General features: G+C 61.0%; 2 protein-coding genes across 3 annotated transcripts; both read right to left on the bottom strand.

Annotated features, from left to right (window-relative positions):
- Window positions 1-2,775: 2,775 nt before the first annotated feature.
- Window positions 2,776-12,406, bottom strand: SPATA20 (spermatogenesis associated 20; the record flags this gene model as incomplete). Its single annotated transcript, XM_084273751.1, has 15 exons — window positions 2,776-3,047; window positions 6,835-6,915; window positions 7,039-7,238; window positions 7,348-7,556; window positions 7,964-8,132; window positions 8,897-9,089; window positions 9,245-9,457; window positions 9,671-9,745; window positions 10,163-10,267; window positions 10,361-10,491; window positions 10,589-10,790; window positions 11,029-11,172; window positions 11,417-11,571; window positions 11,967-12,031; window positions 12,303-12,406. The coding sequence occupies 15 exons, from the start codon at window positions 12,404-12,406 to the stop codon at window positions 2,877-2,879; spliced, it is 2,217 nt and encodes a 738-aa protein (XP_084129877.1). The 3' UTR covers window positions 2,776-2,876.
- Window positions 12,407-13,480: 1,074 nt separating this feature from the next.
- On the bottom strand, window positions 13,481-21,382 carry EPN3 (epsin 3). 2 transcript variants are annotated; one of them, XM_084273410.1, is made up of 10 exons: window positions 21,243-21,382; window positions 19,416-20,071; window positions 18,907-19,025; window positions 17,236-17,319; window positions 16,846-16,950; window positions 16,654-16,738; window positions 16,100-16,408; window positions 15,172-15,282; window positions 14,616-14,837; window positions 13,481-14,490 (listed from the first exon to the last, which is right to left on the bottom strand). In XM_084273410.1, exons 2-10 carry the CDS (start codon window positions 19,984-19,986, stop codon window positions 14,171-14,173), a joined length of 1,926 nt encoding a protein of 641 aa, XP_084129536.1. In that variant the 5' UTR covers window positions 19,987-20,071; window positions 21,243-21,382; the 3' UTR covers window positions 13,481-14,170. The 2 variants fall into 2 exon arrangements, with proteins under 2 accessions (XP_084129536.1, XP_084129537.1); XM_084273411.1 differs by lacking the exon at window positions 15,172-15,282.
- Between the last annotated feature and the right edge of the window lie 1,082 nt (window positions 21,383-22,464).

Genomic DNA, 22,464 nt, shown 5'->3' with positions numbered 1-22,464 from the left:
CCCAGACCCCCCGAAGGGGCATGATGGGCGTCAGCACTCACGGCTGCCTTGGTGGGCTGAGCCGTGGGGTGCAGCCCAGGCACCCCAGTTCCAAATTAACACGTTGAAAGGTTGCATTTTTTTTTCCTAATTATTCAAAAAACAGGAAGGGAAAAACCTACTTCCCCTCATCCATCCACAGCTGCTGGGGCTTCCAGGCAAGGCCAGACCCCAGGCAGAGTGATAACCCCGACTCTGCACCATCCGGAGCCGCCTGATGAGGAACCGACCCACAGGATCATGAGGGGAAAGCAGCACTCGGGTTCTCTCTGGCATTTTGGGATGTTTTTTGCCAATCCAGCAGCTGGAGCAGAGTGTGAGGGAGCGCAGGATGCTGCCTCCTGACACCCTGAGCCTTCCCACCAGTGGGGAAAGGGGTCTGCCCAGGTCCAAAGGAAACACGGGAAATGGATCTGGCAAGGCAGTGTGGCACCCCTCAGCACCACATCCCTGCTCCATCACTCCCCCAGAGCCAGGGTGAGCTGGGCAGTACCATCCCCATTAATTGCCCATTAATCAATGGCTCTTGCAGTGAAGTCAGTAGGGCAGCGACAGAAGCATCACCAGGAAGGTTGAACCACCATGGCCCTGCCCTCCTCCAGCACCACCTGCCAACGAGGAGCAGGACCCATACCCAGTTCCTGGGCAGCACTGGGGGGGCACCAGGAGGACCGAGATGTCACAACATCAGTTATTTAGCACAGGGAACTTCACTTCCTTTTTGTTTCTCATTCTGAGGTGAGCCCAATCCATCCTGACAGGTTCACAGCACAGTTCTGCCCAGCGGCTGCTTACGGAGATGCCTCGACAAGCAAGACGGCGCCGGGGAAAGGCACCCTGTGCCTGTACAACAGGGGGGTGGTGAGCACTGGAACAGCTCAGTACCTTGCCCCCCCCCCAGCACCACACCAACTTAGGGATGGTGGCCACACGTGAACCTGGCTGATCCTGGGGCCCAAGACGTCTGGGCTTCCCTGTGGGGAGCTCAGCGCCAGCCCTGCTCTCCGAGGATGCTCTCCTGGCATGGATGCAGCACTGCCCCGCTCCAAGCATTCATGAGGATGGGTGTCACATCAATCCCACAGCAGAGATGCCAAGTTAAAAAAAAAAACAAACCCAAAAAAAAAAGAGAAAAAAAGATGGAAAAAACCCAGAAGAAAGCAGCCAGCCATCTGCCAAACGGCAATTGTCAGCTGGATTTCCAGAAACACTTCAGCTTTTAAAACCAAGAGAGGAGAGAATGTAAACCCCCTCCTCTTCCATAAGCATAGAAAGCATTCATGAGATGAGGTGTAAAATTCCTCTTTGACTTCAAAGGCGTTTCTCCTGGCCTGTTACCCCCAAATCCTGGCACAACCCACTGGAAAGCTGTCGGGCAGCGTGGCTTGGCATTGCTTTGCTGCCAGATGCCAGTATCCCACCAGCTGAGGTGAGGTGAGGGAGCCCTGGGGTGTCAGAAGGATGCTGATAACAGGGCGCTTGCCCCTTTGGAAACAAGGAGGAAGAGGAACAAGTGGGAGGAAAGGGAGAGTGAAGTTTACACTGCAGCTAAGAGAGCTTGGGTGGTTGGCAACAGCGTCTTGCTTCTGCCAGAGTGGGTTATCTCCCTCTGCTCAGCAGAGACACCAAGACCTGGCCATGCCATCCCCATGGCCAACATCAGCAGGACGCAGCCAAGCTCAGAGTGGGGATGGGCGAGACCCCTGGTCCAGCTTGGACTTTGCCAGGGAAGCTCAGAGCAAACATCCCCCTCCTCAAACAATGGCCAAAAAGGTGGGTTTAGGGGTTATTTCTTGTGCTGTTACTGAAACTTTCTGCAGCAAAGGCAGGGGCCAGGCTGGGGCAGCCACAGCCCTGAACGCCCCAGCCAGCAGCACCCACACACAGCACCCAGCCTGGCCATGCAGCCTGGACGAACCCCGCTGAGATGTAGGTGGGACAATTCCCCACTTGCCATCCCTGTGGGGGATCCCCAGCCAGAGCAGTGCCAGGGAGGGCACCCACCCACAGTGGTGCTCAGGATCCCAGGGCAGCCATGAGGCACGCCAGCCCACCCAGCTCTGGGGGTTGTCAGCCCCATGCCTGCTCCCTCCAGCCACCCCAGCCCCAGGGGAGCTCCCCACCTCACTGCAGGTCCCAGGGGAAGCAGTGCAGCCTCACAAGCCCCATCCTAGTGTGGATGCAGGCGCCGGCTGCCAGGCCTTGCACAAAGAACACGAGACTCTGGGCAGCCCTTTCTCAAGCTGTTTGGAAGGGCTGGGACTGGCTCTTGTGTTTCCATCAGTTGTGGCAATCAGCAGGGTTTCTGCATGCACTATACATTAACTTTACATTAGAATCCACCCTGTAATGGAAAAATACCACGGCTGTTGTAACCAGTAACGCTTTCAACAGCTCTTGACTCCCAAGTCATCCAGGTGCTTTTGACAATGTTACCCCGGGGTTGCTATAGGAACCCTAATAGTTTTCCCATCTGACTTCTCCATTAACGCTGGGATTTATATTTAATTTGTTTTCCTTTCCCTTGGCATGAAGAGGCGAGGAGCGAGTGCGTGCGCAGGGGGAGGAGATGCTGCTCGGTGGGTTCCTCCTGGCCATGCCAAAACCAGCACCGGGGACCAGAGATGGTTCTGCTGAGAGCAGAGCAGCAGCACAGGCAGAGCCCAGAGCCTGACATGCTGCAGGCAGGGAAGGGCACAGCCCCGCTGGACTGCCAGGAACCCTCTGGGAGGCAGGTTATGCCCAGGGTGGCTTTATTACAGGTCTCTCCCCTATTCCCAGGTTGATATGACAGTCTGTCTCCCCATCACCTTCTGCAGGCAGAGGGGCCGAGAGGTTCACGGGCAGAGCATCCCACGCAGCTCCTGGGGTGAGGTGACAGGCAGGGAGCAGGTGAAGTTGCTGCAGAGATAGGCAGTGGCTTTCCCATCCTTCCTCTCCAGGGACGCCAGGAAAGGCAACTGGCGGTAGAGGAACCCAGAGCTGTCTCCATCTGCTACCATCAGCACCTGCCCAAGAAGGAGCTGTGAGAGCACAGCCAACACCAGCCCATCCTGCCCTCCCCACAGACACACCAAGCGCCAGCAGCATCCCCCATGTGCCTGCCCAAAGGTAGGAGGGGACACAGAGCCCAGGGGACCCACAACAACCCTCTGCCAGGGTCCCACGGCAGCCACCTCCCCCCACAACCGCATGGGAGGGAGCTCATGGTCCTCACCATCCCCAGTGCTTGGCCTCCCCTTAGTGCACCAGACAGGTGGGGATGAAGCCCAGCACCCACAGACAGGCCCAGAGCCAGCCAGCTCCCTGGGGACACCCACCCAGCCCAGTACACCCCAGTCACAGCACTGCCCCATCCCAGCCTGCAGCCCAGCTCCTCCAGCTATCCAAACGCTTCCCAAATCCTCAGACACTGGGTCACAGTGGGTGGGGGGGCTCTCTGGGCTGACACACAGCACCAGCCAGGGGCTACTGCCATAATGAGCTTTTTCTGAAAGGGAAAATGTTTGTCAAAGCCTCAGGGGGCTCCTCGAGGCACAGGCCAGCTGGCAGGGAGCCTGGTGCCCGCACGATGGGAAGGCTGAGCAAAGCACAGACCGTTCCAAGGCCTGAGGGACGGCAGCAGCATCCCACTGCTGGAGCATACAGCTGCACCCAGCCCCACATGTGTGCCTGCAGCAGCACCTGCTGAGCACCCACACACTCACCGCATGTTTGCACTGCTCAGGCCACCACCAAACACAGACACCCTGACTCCCAAGAGCAGCACACACCAGCCCCGGCCACAGCACTGCCTGCCCAGCATGCAGCACCTCTGCCCCCAGCCCTGGCACTCGCAGGGACACTGCACAGCCCCCCCCCCAGCCTGGCAGGGGCTGCCCTCACCCTGTGTGCCCAGGGGATTGCTGCATCCCCAAGCCCTTGCCCTGGAAGATTGCAGGGGGGTGCAGTCCCATCCTGTCACCCCACATCTCCCGCTCAGTCCCTGCCTTGACCCAGCGCTGTCGCAGCCCGGCTCCCTGCCTGCCTCCTGCTCCCCCCCCCCTTCCTCCCCTTTGTCTGGAATTAATTCCAGGAGTGATTAATTACCAATTCATGTCCAATCTGAAATTCATTATTCATTTTTCTCACAAGCTCCCTAAGGTCTTCTTGCGGGGCCAGGATGAAGGCAAGCGGCAGGCTAGCGCTCTGCAGCCAAGGAGATAATGGGATCCTTCATAATTACCCTAAAGACCATTAACAGGGCAGGGATCTATACCAGGAGCCAGGATCCAGCCCTGGAGCAGGGATCCAACCCCCTCTGCTCTGAGCTGCAGGGGAGCAGCCGCTGGCATCGCCCCTGGACCACTCACATCCCCGCAGCAGCTGCCTGAGGCAGAGGGCTCCTCCGGGCACAGGGTCCATTTAAATCTGTGACCTCAATGCCATTTTATCATCAGCATCTCGTTACAGCAAGGATTTCAATGTGAGATTTGTAAGGAATTAATTACTGGAACGACCTAATTAATTGTGTTCCTGCAGATGAGCCTAGCCCTCAGCACCCCACCGGCACCAAGGGAACAGGGGTGGCAGGGGACATGGCAGTGACATTTGCCCAACTCCTTGGCAGAGCCAATTCCCAGAGCTGCCACATCCCCAGAGCAGGTGATCCAGGGCTGCTCTGCCTCAGGCAGCTTCTTGGGGTGGGGAAGCAGAGCTGGGGAGCAGCTGGAGGGAGCTGAAGGCGGTGGGGAAAAGGAGCATCAGCATCTCAGTGGGATGCAGTGCAGGAAGAGGGATGGCTGTCAGGAGATCACAGGCTGCTCCCGAATTCGGTGACCCCCCCCCTAAGCAGTATGACTCTCCTCCTTTCTCCCCATTGCCCTTGCAAGAGCTGAGCTGCCTGCAGGGAATGAGTGCAGTGCCAGGGAAGCATGGCAGGACAGCTCAGGGGAAGCACGGCTCTGCTCAGCCCCGGTGCTGAGGAGCTCAGCTCCTACCCATCCTGCACACCCATGCCTGGGGAAGCTCACACACACACCCCACACACACCCATGGGGCAAAGAGCTTCACCAGCTGAGATCCTGCCACTTTCCTTCTACTGGAAAACAAACTCAGGCTGCCGAATGAGCTGGCTTCTGCCCCATCCCACCATCACAGCACACACAAGGGCAGGCAGAGGCAGACCCCTGCCCTGCCTGCTGCCAGCCCTGCAGCCCCCCATGCACCCCTGCATGCTCCACCCCACTGCACAGAGCCTGGGTGGGCACTGCCATCCTCAGGCAGCTCCCACCCACCCATGGCTTCACTCCCCCATGGAAATATTCACCCAGAGCACCTACCCCTCCTCTTCCTCCATGCTTCAAGGAAGGAAACAACCCCAGGGGAGGATGGGCCTACCCCAGGGGAGGATGGGCCTACCCCAGGGGAGCAAAGCATCCCACCAGCCAGGCTTGTTAGCAGCTTAGCAGGAGAGAACTGAGCAGCATGGGAGGAGGGGGAATGGTTGTGCTATCTGCTCTGCTCAGGACCCCGAAGCCGAGGGCTGTTTCCAGCCCAGGGCCCACATGGACCCAGGGGACCAGTGGCTGAACCAGCTGCCAGGAAAGGGAGCAGGTTATTTTCGGCGGCGCGGGGCTCCCTGCTGCCAGCACGACACTGCCCGTCCCTGCAAACTGGGTCACCCACTGTAATCCTTCAAAGGGAGAGGAAGAGCACAGGAGCAGAGGCCTCGCACAGAGCCCAAGGACCAGCACAGCCAAGGGCTCTGCTGGGTGGGAGATGATGGGTGGGACTGGGGCTGTGTTCCCCACCCGTTAAACATCGCTGGGCAGGCAGGCAGAGGCTCAGGGATGAAATCCTCTGTGGGCTGAGCTAACACAAGGACAGAGTGGGACCAGCCCTCCCCAGTTCACCCCAGCTGGGGCTACAGAGGGAAAGTGGTGCTATGGCCCTGGCACCAGCTCCCCACCACGTGCTGCAGCTCAGTGCACCCATCCCTGGCACCAGGACCCTGGCAGGTGGGGATGGATCCAGTCTAGAGGCCAAGTCGCCTCTCCTGCAGCCCAGTCCTGCTTCCCTTGGCTCCACAGCCTTGCCAAGGTGTGAGCCACTGCTCCCCAGGGCAGGGACACTGCCCACACAGCGTGACAGGCACCAGCTGCCATGCTGCCCTTCCCTGCCAGCGCCGCAGGCGGGAAACAGCTCTGTCCCCAAGGCAGCACAGGACCTGGGATGCACCGAGCGATGCACCTCTGAGCGGGGACACAGACCGGCAGAGCAAGGCAGTAACCCCAGCACAGCTGTGACCCCAGCTTTTGGGAAAGGCCAGCACCCCCAGGCAGGGTTACCCCCACCCACAACAGAGCCAATGCAACTCCCCCAAGGACGCAAGGGTGGCTCCAGGCAGAAGGTGACCCAGACACTGTCTGGATCCACACCAGGTATGACATATCTGCTCTGGAAAGGAAGGTTTTCCCTTGGGAGATGAGCGCTGGGGATGCTGGGCTCAGGCTGAGAGCAGCGTAAACAGCCGGCAGCAACAGCAGCCACTGCTGCACCACCCCCTGCGCCGGGCTGCCAGTGCTCTGCGCCAGGCAGAGGGGTGCAGGGGCTCAGCCGGCCGTACTCACTAAGGGCTGGATAGGACACTGCCCAGAAGGGAGGCAGGATGGAGGAGGAAGAGGATGGATGCACACCAGGAGAAAGGATGAAGGCACCAGCAATGCAGGCAGCAGCATGAGTGTGATGGCAGCTGGCAGAGAGCGGCCAGGCAGAGCACAGGGGAGGGCTGGCAGACAGGGCTGGCACCTTTACCTTGTTTGGGCTGAAGACAGAGTGGAAGCAGCGCAGCATCTCTTTTGTGTCTTCTTCTTGGGGGTCTCCACAGATAACGACCTGCCAGGGGAGAGCATGGGTGGCAGGAGGGAGAAAGCAGAGAGCTGTGACTGCACCCACACCACTGCCAGGCCCCCTGCCTGTGGCAGATCCCATAGGGGACACATGACCCCCAGCCCATACCTGTTTGAGGGTGTGATGGAAGACAGCAGTTGCCCGGGCCATCTCTGGCAGGGTTATCGGGATCTTCTGGAGCCTCTCTGAGAAAGCAGACAAGATCTGCCCAGCTTTTTCCACCCACTCCATGTGACCGGAGTAACAAGCCGCTCGGAGCAGGTTTGTGACAGTGACAGAGTTGGCAGTAGGCTCTGCGCCGTCTTGGTCTGCGAGGGACAACAGCTCCTCCATCAGCTCAACACCTCACCATCCCACAGCCTGGTCCTCCAGCTGCCCCACACCATAACCTCTGGGACCATGGGTCCCCAAACTCACCATCCTTGAGGCGCAGGAGCAGAGAGGGATCACCAGCCTCGCTGGAGAAATACGCAAAGCCTTTGGGGTCCCAGAAGAGCTCATCTTGCATGTGCTGGAGCTGCAGTGCCCACTCCAGCCAGCCCTGGTCCAGGGAGGCTTCATACAAGTCAAAGAGAGCCTGGATGACGAAGACATAGTCCTCCAGGAAGCCCTGAATGGGGATGGCACTGCAGTGGCAGACAGGGAAGAAGCATCAGGGTCTCAACATTGGCCAGGTGGGAAATGGTCTCCACCCCAGCAAAGCCCAGCCTACTGGTCTCTGCCACTCTGAGATCCAAGATAAGCACTGGCTGTGCCAAGTCACCACACAGCTCAGCCCTATGCACAGCAAGGCAGGGCAGGGGCAGACCCCTGCCAGCTTGAGAGGTGAGGAATAGGAAAGGATTTGACCTTAATTCCTCTTCACTGGGTGGGGGGCACCACTCCATTCCAAACTGCACTGGAGGCAGCTCTGTGCAAGGCCTCCCTCCAAGTTCAGTCCTGCCTAAAGAGGAGGACACAAACCACCGGGGCCTGGGCAGCCCCCGGCAGGGTGGCCAGTGGGTGTGGAGCCCCTCTCTGTACCGCTGCTCACCTCTGCTCCACCGTGTTGTCTTTGCCCCGGTAGCAGCTCCGCAGCAGCCGCCCACTGGCAGGGTCGGCAAGGTGTTCCCGCAGGAAGGCTGCAGCCTGCACAGCCTGGCTCACGTACCCCGGCTCAGCCAGGGCCGCCCCAGCCTGCGCAAAGCCGGAGATCATCAGCCCTGTGTGGGACAGACACAGGGACAGGCTCGGAGAGGGGCACAAGGAACTGGCAGGGGTGTCGCTGCCTTTGCTTTAAAGGATGCTCAGCGTGAAGCTCATCCTCCCTGCTGTCCCAGGCAGGTCAAGGCTCAGCCATCAGCTCTTCTGCTCAGTTCAAACCACTAAGGAAGTCACGTACTGGCACTGAAGGGCAGCGTGCCACAAGGCCAGCAAGAGTGAAGCCTTCACTCACAGGCAGAATCAGGGCTTAAGACAGTCATCCTGTGTGCAGGATGTGGTCTAAGTCTGGCTCACACCATCTCCAGGCACAGCTACTCAGGCATTGACTGCTGGGAACAGCCCCTGGGGTGCTGCTGTCATTACCTGCTGCGGGACACCCAGACAGAGGGACACAGAGCTGTGGTCCCTCCGCTAAAGCAGCAGTGGAGATGGGCTCCGCATCCCAACTGGGTCCTGAATCCCCAACTCCATCCCCTTCCCCAGAGCCTAGCGAAGGAGCTGGGCTGAGCCAAGGGAAGAGTTTTGCTGCTCTCTGCTGGCAGCAGGCAGGGGAAATAAACCCGGAGCAATGGCTCAGTCCCCAGCAGCCCCATGGCTTGCGGCAGGTGTGGGGCTGCTTCCCCACCCAAACCCCAGCTCACCCACCCACCGCCTCTGCAGGGGCCTGCCCAGCCACAGCAGGACTCATTGCTTACAACCCCCCCCTAAAACGTCTTGTCTGGGCAAGACATGCCCCTCACCCTGGAGCTGAGCCACTTCTCACCGTTCCACGCCGCCAGCATCTTGGTGTCCAAGTGTGGCCGCGGTCGCTGCGCCCGGGTTGCCGCCAGCCTCCGCCGGCCCTCCCGCAGCAGGGCACCGAGCTGAGCCGGCTCCAGCCCAAATCGGGCTGCTGTCAGCTCTGGGGAGCTCTGGACAATAAGGACGTTCTTGCCCTTCAGCTCCTGACGGGGGTCCTGAAAGGAGAGCCCCGTTCTACAGATGCTTCTGGATGCTGGAGGGCTTGGACCCCGGGTGGTTTGGGACTGGTCTGCCACCCTCCCTCCATGCCCAGGGGCACAGGACACCCAGCAACGGTCCCAGTACCGGGCAAGTCTTTGCTCTCCCTCACCTTCATGGGGTTCACATTGCCGGTCTCCTTCACTCCGTAGTGGTGCATGAAGACATCTCCCAGGGTCGTCCCCTCTGTGGCCCCCTCAACGGGATCAGGAAGGAGAGCCTGGATTTCCTCAGCTGACCACACACAGAAAGCTCCTTCTCGCTTCTCTTCAGATGTGCTGGTCGGGTAGGAATCGGCATCTTCTGCACTGTAGAAACCACCAGCCTGGAAAAGACAGCAACAGAGAGACCCTCCAGCTACTGGGACAGCCCCTTCGGCCAGTTCCCCATCACTACTGGGCAGGCAGTCTGACCAGTGAGCCACAGCACCACTCCAGACTGAGCACAGGTAGGGAGGGAAGGAGGGAGAAGCAGCCCCAAGCCATATCCCAGGGCAGGGTAAGCAGCTCCCTATGGCCCAGCTCAGGGAACAACCTACCTGGTCGCTCAGGTCCCGTGAGACGTAGAGCAGAATGTCTTGGGTGACATCAGCAAAGAATTCATCACCAGAGATCTGCAGGAGGCATGGCCTGGCTGTCAGTGTTACAAGGGGTACAGGGAAGGCAAGAGACACAGCAAGACATAATGAGATCTCTGATAGACATCTACAAGCACTGGGGAGCTGGAGCTGGAGCACCCTGGAGCTACACCAACATCAGAGGCAGCAGTGTGTGTTTGCTGACTCAGAAAGACCGGCCAGAAGGCTGTTCCCTCTCCCATCACGCTCAAAACCCTGGGGCTACACTGTCAGGGATTTGTGCAGCATTTCTGGATGAAGACCAGTAGATGAAGAGGAGTATGGGACCACTCCATGCCCATGGGATGGGCAGCATCTTGGGGAAATTGCTTTGAAGCTGTTCCCCAAACCAAGCCAGCCCTTCCCAGCCAGCACTCAGCATGCCAAGTGAGCCCACCGGCCCCACAGCCATACCTGAAACGCTCTGCTATAGGTAGTTGCCAGCTGCCCCTGGTCATACAGCATCTTCTCAAAGTGAGGGACATGCCAGTGCTGGTCAGTGGAGTAGCGGTGAAACCCCTGCAAAGACCAAGTGGACTTATCTCCACCCCACACCTCCACCTCATGCCTCCTGGGCATGCCAGGGATTTTCCATCAAGGCTTTCCTCCTACCTGGCCAATGTGGTCATGGATGCCCCCATGGGCCATCATCTTGAGGGTATGCAGAGCCATCTGCAGCGCCCGGGCTCCTTCTGGAGTTGTTCGGTGCAGGGCCCAGTACGTGAAGAGGAAATTCAAATTCACTGAAATACAGGGAGAAAGAGGGAGACTGTTGGGTGGGCTCTGCCCAGCGGCACTGCCTGCCCCATGCTGTGACTCAGCAGCAGAGCTCAGACTGACCTGGAGTGGGGAACTTGGGGGATTTGGAAAAGCCACCATAGTCCTCATCATAGGAGTTGGAGAGCTGCTGGAAACAGGTGGCCATCACTTCTTCGGATGGTGGGGGTGACTCCTGACCCTGCACACCGATCTCAGACATATGTAGCAACGTTTTCAGGATGTTCTGGCTGCTCTCCAACAAGACATCTTTGTTCTCCTTCCACTAAGATGCAGAGTGAGGAAGTCAGTTCTGCTATTTTTTGTCACTCCCTCTCTGCTTCCCACACTGCACCTGTCCTAACTGCACCTTGAGTTCTCAGTCCCTCTCCCAAAATCAGTTCAAATCCACCTCTAACCCAGCCAAAGATCCAACATGTTCTTGGGGCTACCCGAGACACCCATCAAGCCCACACCAATTTCCCTCCAGCACCTTTGCCTGCTAAGCCATTCCTGCTCCATACCTGCTCTGCAATTCGGAGCAGCACAGTCCGAAAGCCAACATGTTGAACTCCATCTTCAGGAGGGAAGTACGTTCCCCCTACAAAGGGTTTGAGGTCTGGAGTCAGCCAGACGCTCATCGGCCAGCCACCTCCACCACTGGTTGCCTGAAAGACAAATCATGGGTGTGACAAGGTCACACAAGAGGCAACCTCTGCTCTGTACCCCTCTGGCACATCCAAGGGCCTCACTTGAAGACAGATGCATGCTGCTCTTCACCCTTGTGATCATCTATGGCCCCATTCAGACCATCCCACACACTGGTTCTTCTTGCCCCAGGAAGGTGACCATGAACCTCACCTTGAAAGAGACAGTCAAAGCCTCCCAAGCCCTACCTGTGCCCCCTCTTACCTGCACGAAGGTCATGTACACCTTGTCCACATCTGGCCGCTCCTCACGATCCACTTTGATACACACAAAGTTCTTGTTCATAATCTCCCCAATCTCCTTGTTCTTGAAGGACTCTTCCTCCATCACATGGCACCAGTGGCAGGTGGAGTAGCCCACTGAAAACAAGTTCAGGTGAATGAAGAAAGGCCCTTTGCAGGGAGCAGGACATGTGTTATGATGAGATCACTCAGAGGTGGAGAACCATGCTATAGGAAACAGCTGGGAGAAGAGATAGAGGAGAAAGAACTCCTGGAAGCATGTAGGCTTGCAGGGCTTTCTGGGCTTTCCAGCTCTTGCTCCTAAAATCTGGCTGGGGACCCTAGTCCTTGATGCAGCCCATCTTCAGAGGGAGCTATTAAAGCCTGTGGCCCTCTCTTGTGAGCAGAGAATTAGTGCTTAGCATCTGTCCTCACCTACAGGGCTACTCACACTCCAGCCCAGGATGCAGCCCAGCTTATCTGGTCATCTACTGAACAAGTGGGAACATGAAATATGTCTTGTTTCTGGTTACCTGACAGGAATATCAGCTTGTTTTCTTTCTTTGCTTTATCAAATGCTTCCTGACCCCAAGGGTACCTGTAGAGTGAAGACAAGAAAGGAGCTTCAGGGGTCATTGCTGCTGGGATCTGGGCTCCTCTAAAGCTGTCCGAGAAGCTGCTCACTGGCAGAGAGTGGTCAGGACAGCCAAGGGCATTGGCTGGCTCAGAGCACGGACCCCAAGCCTGAGGGGAGCTGCAGGAGGCCAGGCTGCTTCACCTGCTCTTGCTTCCACGGCAGCGAGGAGCCCCACGGACACAAGGAGAGGGGGAGTGGGGGGACAGGGAGAAAAGGCACCGGTTGCTCTTACCAATCCACAGGGTTGTGAGCATGCTGCAGAAGGTACGGGGACTTCTCGTTAATCAGGCGGTTGGCGTGGCGAGGGGCGCTGGGGGGGCTCCCCCTCACAGCCATGGTCCTGCTCCCCGACAGAAACACCAACCTGCGATGCCCAACAGGCTTATTGTTTCCCTGCTCCACCCAGCAAGGCACAGCCCTGGAGAGAGCCACGACACCCCCAAGCAGCACCCCCTCCACCCCAGCTCCTGCAGGCACCCAGCGCAGCCCCGGGATGGGGTACTGCTCCCCACTATTCACTCCCTGTGCCAGGGCAACCGATCTCACCCCAGGGCTGGGTGGCTCCAGCGAGGCTTAATCCACCTCCACGTCCCCTACCCAGGACCCTACAACGTCCTCCCCACTTGCCAGAGGCTCAGGCAAGGTTGTTCTCCTCCAGCTCGGCACAGGCATGGCCCAGGGACTGCCATCCCTGGGGTTCCCTCCAGCGCCCCACCAACACCCTTTGGGTGCATAAGCATCCCCAGCACCTGCAGGGTTTGACCTGCGTGTCCTCAGACAGGAGAATCCCCTCCCGGGGGTGCACAGGTCGGTGCAGGGGCGGGGTGCGAGCAGGGCAGCACAGGCTCTGCATGGCGAGGGTGGGGCGAGGGACCAGTGAGACCCTCCTGCTGCTGGGTGGGATGAGGGCTGGGGCGCAGGGGTCCGGGGCACAAGAGGGGTGGAGGGAAGGTGTACGCAGGGGATACGGGGATGCAGGGAGGATTGTGGGGAACGCGGGAGGTGCGCAGGGACGCAGAGAGGGGTTGTGAGGGTTGCAGGGAGGATTTAGGAGCGGTTGTGGGGGTGCGGGAGCGGCACGGGACGTTGCAGGGAGGATTTAGAGGCGTGTGGAAGGTGCAGGGAGGACTCGGAGCGGTGCAAGGGGAGACAGCGATGGAGCACAGCGGCTGCCAGGTGCCGCAGCGTCCGCTGCCCACGGCACTGCAGGGCCGCAGCCCCCCCGCCCACCCCCAGGTACCTGCGGGCCCGCCGCAGGGCCGCTGTCAACATGGCGGCGGGGCGGGGCGGAGCTGCCGCCGCTCCTCGTCACCGGCCCCTGGCGTCCGGGGCGGCACCGCCGCGGCCCGGCCCGGCCTCCTCTCCACGTCTCAGGGCCCGTCCCTCCGCCCGCCCCCGCTGCCCGCCCCGCTAGCTGCACACACCGGGTCCGTCAGAGCATTTTATTGTCTCACAGCCAGCCCGGAGCCGCCGCTCTCCTGCAGCGCCGAAGCCCCGGCGCCCTCCTCCGCCGCCCCCTCCCCAAGCCCGGAGCGAGACCCGGCAGCGGGCGAGGAGGCGGCTGCGCCCCGCGGGGGCCGTGCCCGCGCTCCTTCTGAAGGGGCCGGGGGCTGAGGGGGGGGAGGGCAGCGAGCGGGAGGGGCGGGGGATGAGGAGTAACAGCCAGGGGAGCGCAAACCGGCCGGGGATCCCCGCACCTGCCCAGGCAGGAGAACGCGGTGGAGGGACCCCCAAACCCCCCCTCAGATCCAGCTCCCCACAGAGCCCCCTTCTCCGGGGGGCCGCCCCCTGGCAGCGAGAGCCCATGCATCAGCCCAGCCCCCACCCCACAGCCCTGCGGGCAGGCTCTGCCACAGCCCCTGTGCTGCCCTGGGCAGCAGTCTGCCCTTCGCAGGGGAACAGGGGGTCCCCTCTTGCTTGTCAAGCATGTGGGCTCATGCTGGCTGCCCCCAGCCGGCGGGCACGGGGAGGGGGCTGGCATGGGGGGCACTGTCCCTTGCAGCTAGCGAACCACCAGCTCCCCGAGGTCTTGGCGGGGGGAAAGGCCAGGGGGGTCTGTAACAGCCAGGGAAGGGGTGAGAGTCTACATGTCCAGTGGGTTCAGAGGAAGGGGTTGAGCCCCCCTGGAGCAGACGGCGGGGCCGGGGGGCCGCTCAGCGGCAGTAAAGGCTGCGGCAAGTTGCTGGGGAGTTCGGGGAAGGTGCCGGCCTGGGGGAAGGCACTGGCAGAGACAGGGAGGGCGGCAGCGGCGGCGGGGACACTGCTGAGGGGCAGCGGCAGGGACGCGCTGTAGGTCATGGAGTTGGCGGGGAGGCCGGCGGGCAGGCCGGGCACCGGTGAGCTGGTCCGCATCTGGTTGAGCGTCGGCTTGGGCTGCTCGGCGAGGCTGAAGGGGTTGGTGGGGGATGGCGTGCTCAGACCTAGCAAAGAGAGGATGGGACATGTCAGGGCAGCCGTGACCTCCCCGGGCCTCCTCTTCCTCCCCCAAACACCCCTCTGCCCAGCCCTGCAAAGTCCCCAGCCAGCAGCAAGTACCGGCACCTACCCGAGAGAAAGGGGTTGCGCGTCTTGGAGGCCGGTGCAGGTGCGACCAAGGAATCCAGGTTGACCAGGGAGGAGGCGGCAGGGCCAAGGAAAGCCTCAGGGGTTTTACAGTCCTTCCGCTCCTTGCCCGATTCAGGCAGGGAATCAGCCAGGTTGGTGAGGTCAAAGCTCTTCGCCCCATCCTGCCTGGTGCCAGGGAACAGGTCACCGAAGGGGTCCAGCTCTGGGGGGAGGGAGGGAGGTGAGTCATGTGAACCAGCCAGGACACACTGAGAGCGGCAGCATCCCCCCAGCATTGCACAGGGTGGCTAATGGCACATCTCAACCCAGGTCGCAGCTTGAGTGCGGCAGAGACTGTGGCACAGCCTGCCCGAGCTTCCCCTGAGCTGCTGCTGGGCAGCCCTAGCCTACAGCATGCATGGGTGCAGGTGGGAACAGGCTTTGGCCATGGCAGCAAGCAGCTGCACACAGCTGGAGCTGCCTCCCTACAACAGGCAGGGACAGGTCACTGTTCCCACCTGCCCAAATGGGTCCCTGCCTCCTCCCCCGCCTCTTACCGACGGGGCTGTTGGACTTGGCGGAGGAGGGCAGCTGCGAGGGCTCCTGCTCCGGCGGCTCGGCTGGCTCAGGCGGCTTTGCAAACAGGTCGAAAGCATCCCCCCCTGGAGCTGGGGGAAGAGGTGAGACTCAAGGAGGGGTGCAAGCGGGGAGGTGAGAGGCGTGAGAGGCAGAAGCACGGGCAGGGGAGAGACAGGGGTGGCTGCCTGCAAGGAGACAGAGAGGAGGGCGTGTGGCAAGGGGACGTGGGGCTGCGAGGTGGGAACGTGCCCAGGGGCTGAGATGAGCCAGACCATTAGGGGGGTGATGCCAACCCAGGCAGCCCCATGCTACCTGCAGCCGCCCCTGCAGCAGGCAGGTCCCTTCCCAGCCCTGGTGGGGACAGGTCTGTGGAACACTCTGACAGCCACCACTGGCCCCCAGGGCGGATCCCACTCCTCCCCAGGGCCCAAAACTGAAGGCAGTGCACAGAGGACCTCCATGGGGCTGGAGGAAGCACCAGGGAGGAACCAAGAGCAGCACTGAGCTCTGAAGCACAGGCTGCTCCATCAACTGTTTCCCCATCTGCAATGTAGCACCTGTGAGCTACAACCGTCGTGTCCTGGCACATGGGGCTGGTTTAGGGGTGCAAACAGGTATCACTGGGAGGGGGGGGCACATCACCATCAACCTGGCACAGCATGGTTGCTGCTATCCACTCACAGGGGAGGGCTCTGTTAGCTGTGCCATATGAATTAAAGCAGCCCAGGGATGCGGAGGGATGAGCAGAGGTCCTGCCGCAGGGCAGGAGAGCGAGGAGGGGGTGTCTGTAGAGCTGGCTGTGGGAGGAAGGGGGGAGCGCCCAGGATGCTCACTTGCTAGGGGGCAGCAATGGTCAATGCTGCCCACAGCCCCCATCAAAGCCAAAATGCCAGTTGAGCCCCTTACCAGGGTTCGGTGGTGGCTCAGCCACAGCAGTCCAGGGGTCAGGAGCTGGTGTAGAACCAGAGACCTGGGCCGGGGGGGATGCCGTCACCCAGGGGTCCGCAGGAGGGAAGCCAGAAGACATCGGTGCCTTGCCCCAAGGGTCAGAGGATGCTGTGGTGCTGGGGGGGAAATCCCAGGCCCCAGAGGAGGTTTGCTGGGATGAGGCGCTCGCCTGGGAGAGGGGCTCCCCACCAGCAGCCGGGACGGGCACCCAGGGGTCAGGCGCTCCAGTCCAGGCAGAAGCTGCCGGCTCCGCTTTGGGTTTCATATCTGAAAGGAGAAGGGAAGCTGTGGAAGAGGGGAACAGTGCAGGGCACAGGGGGATGCTCAGCGCTGGGGATACGCCTGGGGGACCACAGCTTCCAGTAACACTGCCTGGGTGTGCAACAGACCAGGCAGAGGGAGAGGCAGCAAGAGGTCCTGACTGTTGAGCTCCTGGGAACTAGAGAGGGACAAAGGCAAGGGAGAGGTTTCTGCCCTGCCCCAAGCTTCGGCAGCCTGGGAGTTGCCCCCACCTGGCATATCCCATGGGTCAGCAGACGCGTGGCTGGAGGGGGCTGGCGCCGGCCCGAATATATCTGCCAGCTCCAGGATAGAAGACTGCAAACAAAGGGAACAAAGAGGTGAGGGAAGCCCAAGGCAGACCTGTGGGACCACCCTAGGGCCCACACCTGGCTGTGTGACCTTCCAGGCCCCCAGCACTGTACCTGGCTTTTCTTCATTTTATCTTCTTCCTCTTCCTCCTTGCCCTGGGCAGTTTCCTCTGCAGCTCTCTGCAGCAGGGAGTTCTCCCCTTGCCAAGCCCTCACCTCCTGCGGGGACAAGGGACAGCCCGTGAGCTCAGCAACCCTGCAGTCAGCACCTTCTCCAGGGGACAGACCCAGCACCGGAGCTGCCACCGCATGCCCGAAAAGTCCCAGCATCCGAGCAGATGGCTCCTCTGGGGCTGAGCCCGCTGGGAGAGTGCTCAGCAGACAGCCCAGAGCAGCGAAAGCAAAGCAGGTACCGGAGCAAGGCAGCATTTTGGGCTCCAGCACCCCAGAAAGAAGCCCAAGTGCAAGGAGAGAGGAGCGCCCGGGGCTGCGGGGCACAGGTACCTTCTCGTGCTCCTCTTTGCTCAGTGCGAGCGCTAGCTGCAATTGCCTTTCTTCGTCTGTACTGGAAATTGGAGGAAGTGGCTTCTGCCAACAGAGGAAATGGGGTGACATTTCAGCTTGCCCTTGGTTCGCGGGGCGACTCGGAGGTCCTCACCACCAGCTCTACTGCAGCCCTTCGTCTGCCTGCACAGCACCTCTGCACCCATCCTGCTGGCTTTACCAGCAGAACCCCAGCCTGGTGCCCCTACACTCTCCATCTGCTCCCACTTAGGCTCCCCTGGGGCCTCTGCCCCAGCTCCCCCCATACCGCATCCCTTGCTGCTGCATCTAGGCTGGGACGAGCTGCAGTTAGCCAGCATCTCCCATGGGAGGTTTGCAGCGGTTCAGATGCAGTTGGAGGAGGAGAGGGGATTGATTAGATGTCCCCTCACCTGAGGGTTTGTGACACTGACTGGCCTTCATTCAGGAATCCTGCCTGGCCCCACTCTGCTGGGGTAGAAGCACCCAGACCCGAGGTGGATTTTGGAGTGAGACTGTCCCTGTACCACCCCAGCCACCCTGACTGCTGCCCCATAATGCTCATCCAGCAGCATGGGACCAGCTGGGGCTGGGAACAGAGACCTCGGTGCTGGTGGGGGTGTGCACACACCTGTACCAGTGTGTGTGAGTGTGCACAGCCCAGATGGACTCCAACAGGCAACGCTTTCACAAGCGTGTTCCTACTGCACTCGCTGCAGCAGCAGCGCCTGGAAACTATAAATACTCCAATTCCAGGACAAAAATAGGGATAGATGCTCTGCTCCATCTCCAAAAGAGCCTCCATCAGGCAGGGAAGACAGGCAGCAGCGAGCACTGTCTCTGAAGCATGGCAGGACTGAGCTGGCCGTGCTCGGTGCCAGCCCCAGGGGGATGCCTGCCGGCCCGGGCACGCAGCCCTTCGGTCACCACGTCCCTCTGACTTTGTGTACCCAGCCGTACCCACGTGCTCTGCACAGGCTGTGCCAGCCAGTGGTAAGCTCAGCCGGTGCGCAAATAAGCCGTCCTCAGTGGAGAAGGGGCCACGGCCAGCAGATAGGAGAGGGGACAGCCCTGAGGGAGGTTTCACGGCTGGGGACTGCAGCTGGCTGGCTGCCTGCATCCCTGCTCTGCTCCCGCCAGAGCTGTTTTCCAGTACTCCTTCTAGCCCACTTTGAAAGGGCCAGCTGGTGGAAAGGGAGCATCCAGCCCAGTGTACAGCTGGGGGATGTTGCTGGACCCCCCCAGCCCACCACGTAACCCACAGTGCTGGGTGAGGTATCACCTCTTGAAACCTCTGCAAGAAGGCAAGAGAAATGGGGCACCTTGGGCCAGAAACCCTGGGTAGAAAAGGGCAGCCAGGTTTGGGGGGTTGTGGTGACCCAGAAAAAAAACCCCACGTTCACAGGGGTCTGGGAGGCTGGATGGGTCTCAGGCTGGTGCTGTACAAGGATGGGGAGCAGGGATCTGCCTGCTGGCAGTTTTGGATACCAGGCACAGCGCGAGCAGCCTGGGGCAGTTGCAGGTACATGCACCAGCCTTGGTCAGCCCCCAAAATTCTCCCTCCTCCCAGGGAAATGACCCACCATGCCCACAAGGCAAGGTGTAGGGAGATGCCCGGGCTCGTACACCCCAGGGCAGGCAGAGCCCCCCTACCTTCTCCGCCTCCTCCCGACTCATGGCCAGCGCCAGCTGCAGCTGCAGCTCCTCCTCGCCCGTCGTCTGGGGCCTCGCTTGCTCCAGGTCAGAGGCGAACCGTGGGGATGAGGATGATGCTGGGAGAAGGAAAAGTGGCAGAAGTGACATCAGGATGGGGGTGTTTTGGGGAGCACGTCAGCAGCCTCCCCCCAGCATTGCTTCCCCAAGGGACGCAGCCCCACATTAGAGCTCCCCACTGCTAACAAGCTGTGGGTTTAAGGCATCCCTGAGGCAGGCTTAGGGCACCACCAGTTGCCACTGCTGTTGGGCTTCACCACCAGCCCAACCAAACCTCTGCCAGCGGCACAGGACAGAGCTGGGCGTCAGCACCATCCCCTCCAAAGGGTGGAGCAATGAGTGCCAGGCAGGTGCAAACTGAATGCAATGCCTGCCTCCACCCTGCAGCGAGCCTGAGCGAGCCCCCAGCCCCCCGAGCGAGCCCCCAGCCCCTGCCAGCAGCAACTCACAGTTAAAAGAGGATGGTGAGCCCCGCGCCCGGCCGTAGTCGTCCCCGTAGGGTGATGCGCGGCGGCCGTAGGGGACCTGGTGGCTGCCGCTGCCCATGCCCTCGAGGGCCATGCGCTCCTTGGTCTGCAGCGCGTGCGCCCGCTCCTGCTTCAGCCGCTCTTCATCCTTCAGCAGCGCCATCACCTGCTTCACCTTCTCCCGGATGTTGATGCCCTGGTCCTTGCCGTCGCGGTCCACATACTGGAAGTCCTTCAGCGTCTGGATGGTGTAGAGGTTCTCCCGGCACTGGTGGGTCACCTTCTCGGAGCCGGTTTTGATGAGGTAGTCCAGGAGGGTGAGGGCTTTATAGACGTGACGCCAGTTCTTGCCGCTGTCATTCAGCCGCCGCCAGATCATACCCATGACCTCGGCGAAGGCCACTGTATTGAAGGTGAGGTCGGCGATCTCCGACATCAGAGAGCTGGGCGGTCCCCAGGGATCATTGGAGGTGGCCTCCCGCACCTTGATCTCTGCCTCCGAGTAGTTGTGCACGATGTTTTTCACCTGCCGGCGCAGCGCTGAGGTCGTCATGGCTGTGGGGTGCCGGAGGCGCGCCGGCAGCAGGCAGCAACAGCGGGGAAGGAATGAGCACTCACGGCCGTGGCCTCACCGGTGCCTGCAGCCAGGAAACAGGGACAGAAGAGACCTCAGCATCGCCACAGCCACCCAGACCCATCTGTGAGCCCCCCCCCCCCAGCTGGCACTGGGGATGTTTCTGTGCCCGTCATCGGGCCATCAGGTGCACCCAACCGGGCTGCCACCGCTCACTGACCCAAAGACAGCCAGAATGCAGGATGCCCAAGGCGAAATAAAAATAAACCACATCTCACAGCAAGCTGACACCCAGCACTGCAGAGCTGCCGAGAGGTTTGGCTCCGGATTCTGCAACATTTGGAGGAGATTTTACCCTGCACTTCTGCTTCTAAAAGTAACCACCTGAAAATGGTAGCTCCCTCCTCCAGATCCCAGCTGCCTCAGCCTCTCCATCCTGGCAAAGCTTGTTTCAGGTCCCCCAGCCCCCAAATCAGCCAGAGGCTCCCCCTGTACCCCCAGATGCAGGCAGGCTCTTGCCCATAGGCTCTCGGTGCCACCGAGGATGGACCCCGCCGTGACTCAGAGCCTGCCAGGACTTACCAGCTCTGGTAACTCGGGTGGGTTTTCCCTGCAAACTCGATACTTTCGGTGCCACAGGGACAGACGTGCGTGCTGACGTGGGGTCACAAATTCAAGGCACTGTCTTGCAGTGCCAGGTCGGCAAACAGGATGGATAATGCAACCCCCCCCTACCAAAAACCTCTGAGCTGCCTGAGCCGTCTGCATGCCCAGGCCCAGGGCGTCAGGGGCTGGCACGGCCAGGAGCTGCCCTGGTACCTCCCCGTTGGGCAGTGCCCGTCCTTGGGACGCCCTGCACCGGTGGGGATGCAAAATCACGTGGGGCAGGCCGGGCCCATCTCAATGTGAGCCCATCACCACTGTCCCCTACTCCAAGCCAGCCCTCAGCCTCACCTTCTCCCTGCACAGCGGGAAGACACCAGCGACCCTCATTTCGACAACGGGCTGAGCAAAGCCAGGAGGCAGAGGCTGCCCAGAGCTGCCTTGCCCTCAGCAGTGCTGTGCCGCAGGGCTGGGGAGCTGGGCTGCTCCCCGAGCTCCCGCTATGGCTGCACCAAAACTCACTGGCAGTAGTAGATAAGGTTTGCTGGCAGAGGAGTATCTCCCCCGCCAAGCAGTGCCTGCGGACAGCGATTACCGGTGTCCCTGCCACCACCCACCTCAGGTGCCTGTACCTTGTGGTCCGCAGCCCCACGCCGCGTCCGGCTCTCTCCTGGCTTGGGACACCACTCCCTTCTGCCGGAGCTGGGCTGGGGCCGTGCCGACGTGCCCACGAGCCACGCACAGCACCTGCCACGCTCCCGTGCAACCCGTGTGACCGGTCCAGCACCTCTTGTTCCTGCGGGCCAGCGGCCGGGAGCCCCACAGCTCCACCGGTGATGTCCCCCGTGAGTCAGAGAGGAGCCTGGCACCGCCACGCTCGCAGACAGCACAAGTTTCTCCCGAGACGCTTCCCTGTATCGATTCTCTTTCGCAATGCAGCCTGTCACCGCGGCCTTTGGATCCTGCCGGGAGAGCCCGTGGCACAGACGGCTGCACCGTTGCCTGCCTGGCGCGGAAACACCTTCGGGACAAGGGCAGCAACGCTGCAAAGTCCTCCAGGACTTGGCTCTGCACTCGGCTTCTTTCCACCAACACCCCAGGCGGGAGATAAAAGTCGCCAAAGTTTTCCAAAGGTGCCACGGCCTGGTGAGCCCCGGTACTCCTGCTCCGGGGCACCACAGCCCCTCCTGGCTCCCCAGGGCTCCCAGCAGGACAGACCCCGGGTCCAGCGCGATGGGGTCTGGCATCGCTTGTCCCAGCCGGAGACCTGATCCCAGCGGGACTTGGCCTGGCCTGGGAAGATCGCACGGGAAGAGCTGGGAAGCAAGGGCTGGGGCAAGGGTGAGAGGAGCGTGGCCCCGGCTGGAGCGCTGCCAGCAGAGCTGGAAGCAGCGGGGTTTATCGAGCACAATACCCACACCACCACCACCCCCCTCCCGCAATATAAAGGCAGTGAAACAGAAGCTGTGCGGGAGATAAGGCGGCAGCACCCGGCAGCTCATATGGAATTACTGCAGTGACCTTGAGCAAGAGGCTGCCAGGTGGGAGAAGGACACGGGGGTGCGGGGACAGGTCCCCATCGCCCCGCGGCCCGGCGCAGTGGACTGCGGAGGCGGCGGAGGGAGGGAAGGGGGGGGCGGACGGGGACAGACGGGGAAGAAGGAATAACATGGAGGAGCTGAGGGGAAGGAGGAGAAGGCAGAGGGGCCAGACGCGGGGAGGGGAGAGACCGGGGGGAGGGGGGGTGCGGGGGGGGGGGAATTAAAGCTTCGCTCCATCCCTCACCAGGTGCGGGGCTGGGAGAAGCAGCGCCCGACACGGGGGGAAGCGGCAGGCAAAGGCGGCCGGCAGAGC

Source organism: Gallinula chloropus (genome assembly GCF_964237585.1).
Source record: "Gallinula chloropus genome assembly, chromosome: 20".
Lineage (NCBI taxonomy): Eukaryota > Metazoa > Chordata > Aves > Gruiformes > Rallidae > Gallinula > Gallinula chloropus.
The sequence above is the reverse complement of the archived record's forward strand: the minus strand, read 5'-3'. Positions and strand labels throughout refer to the sequence as shown.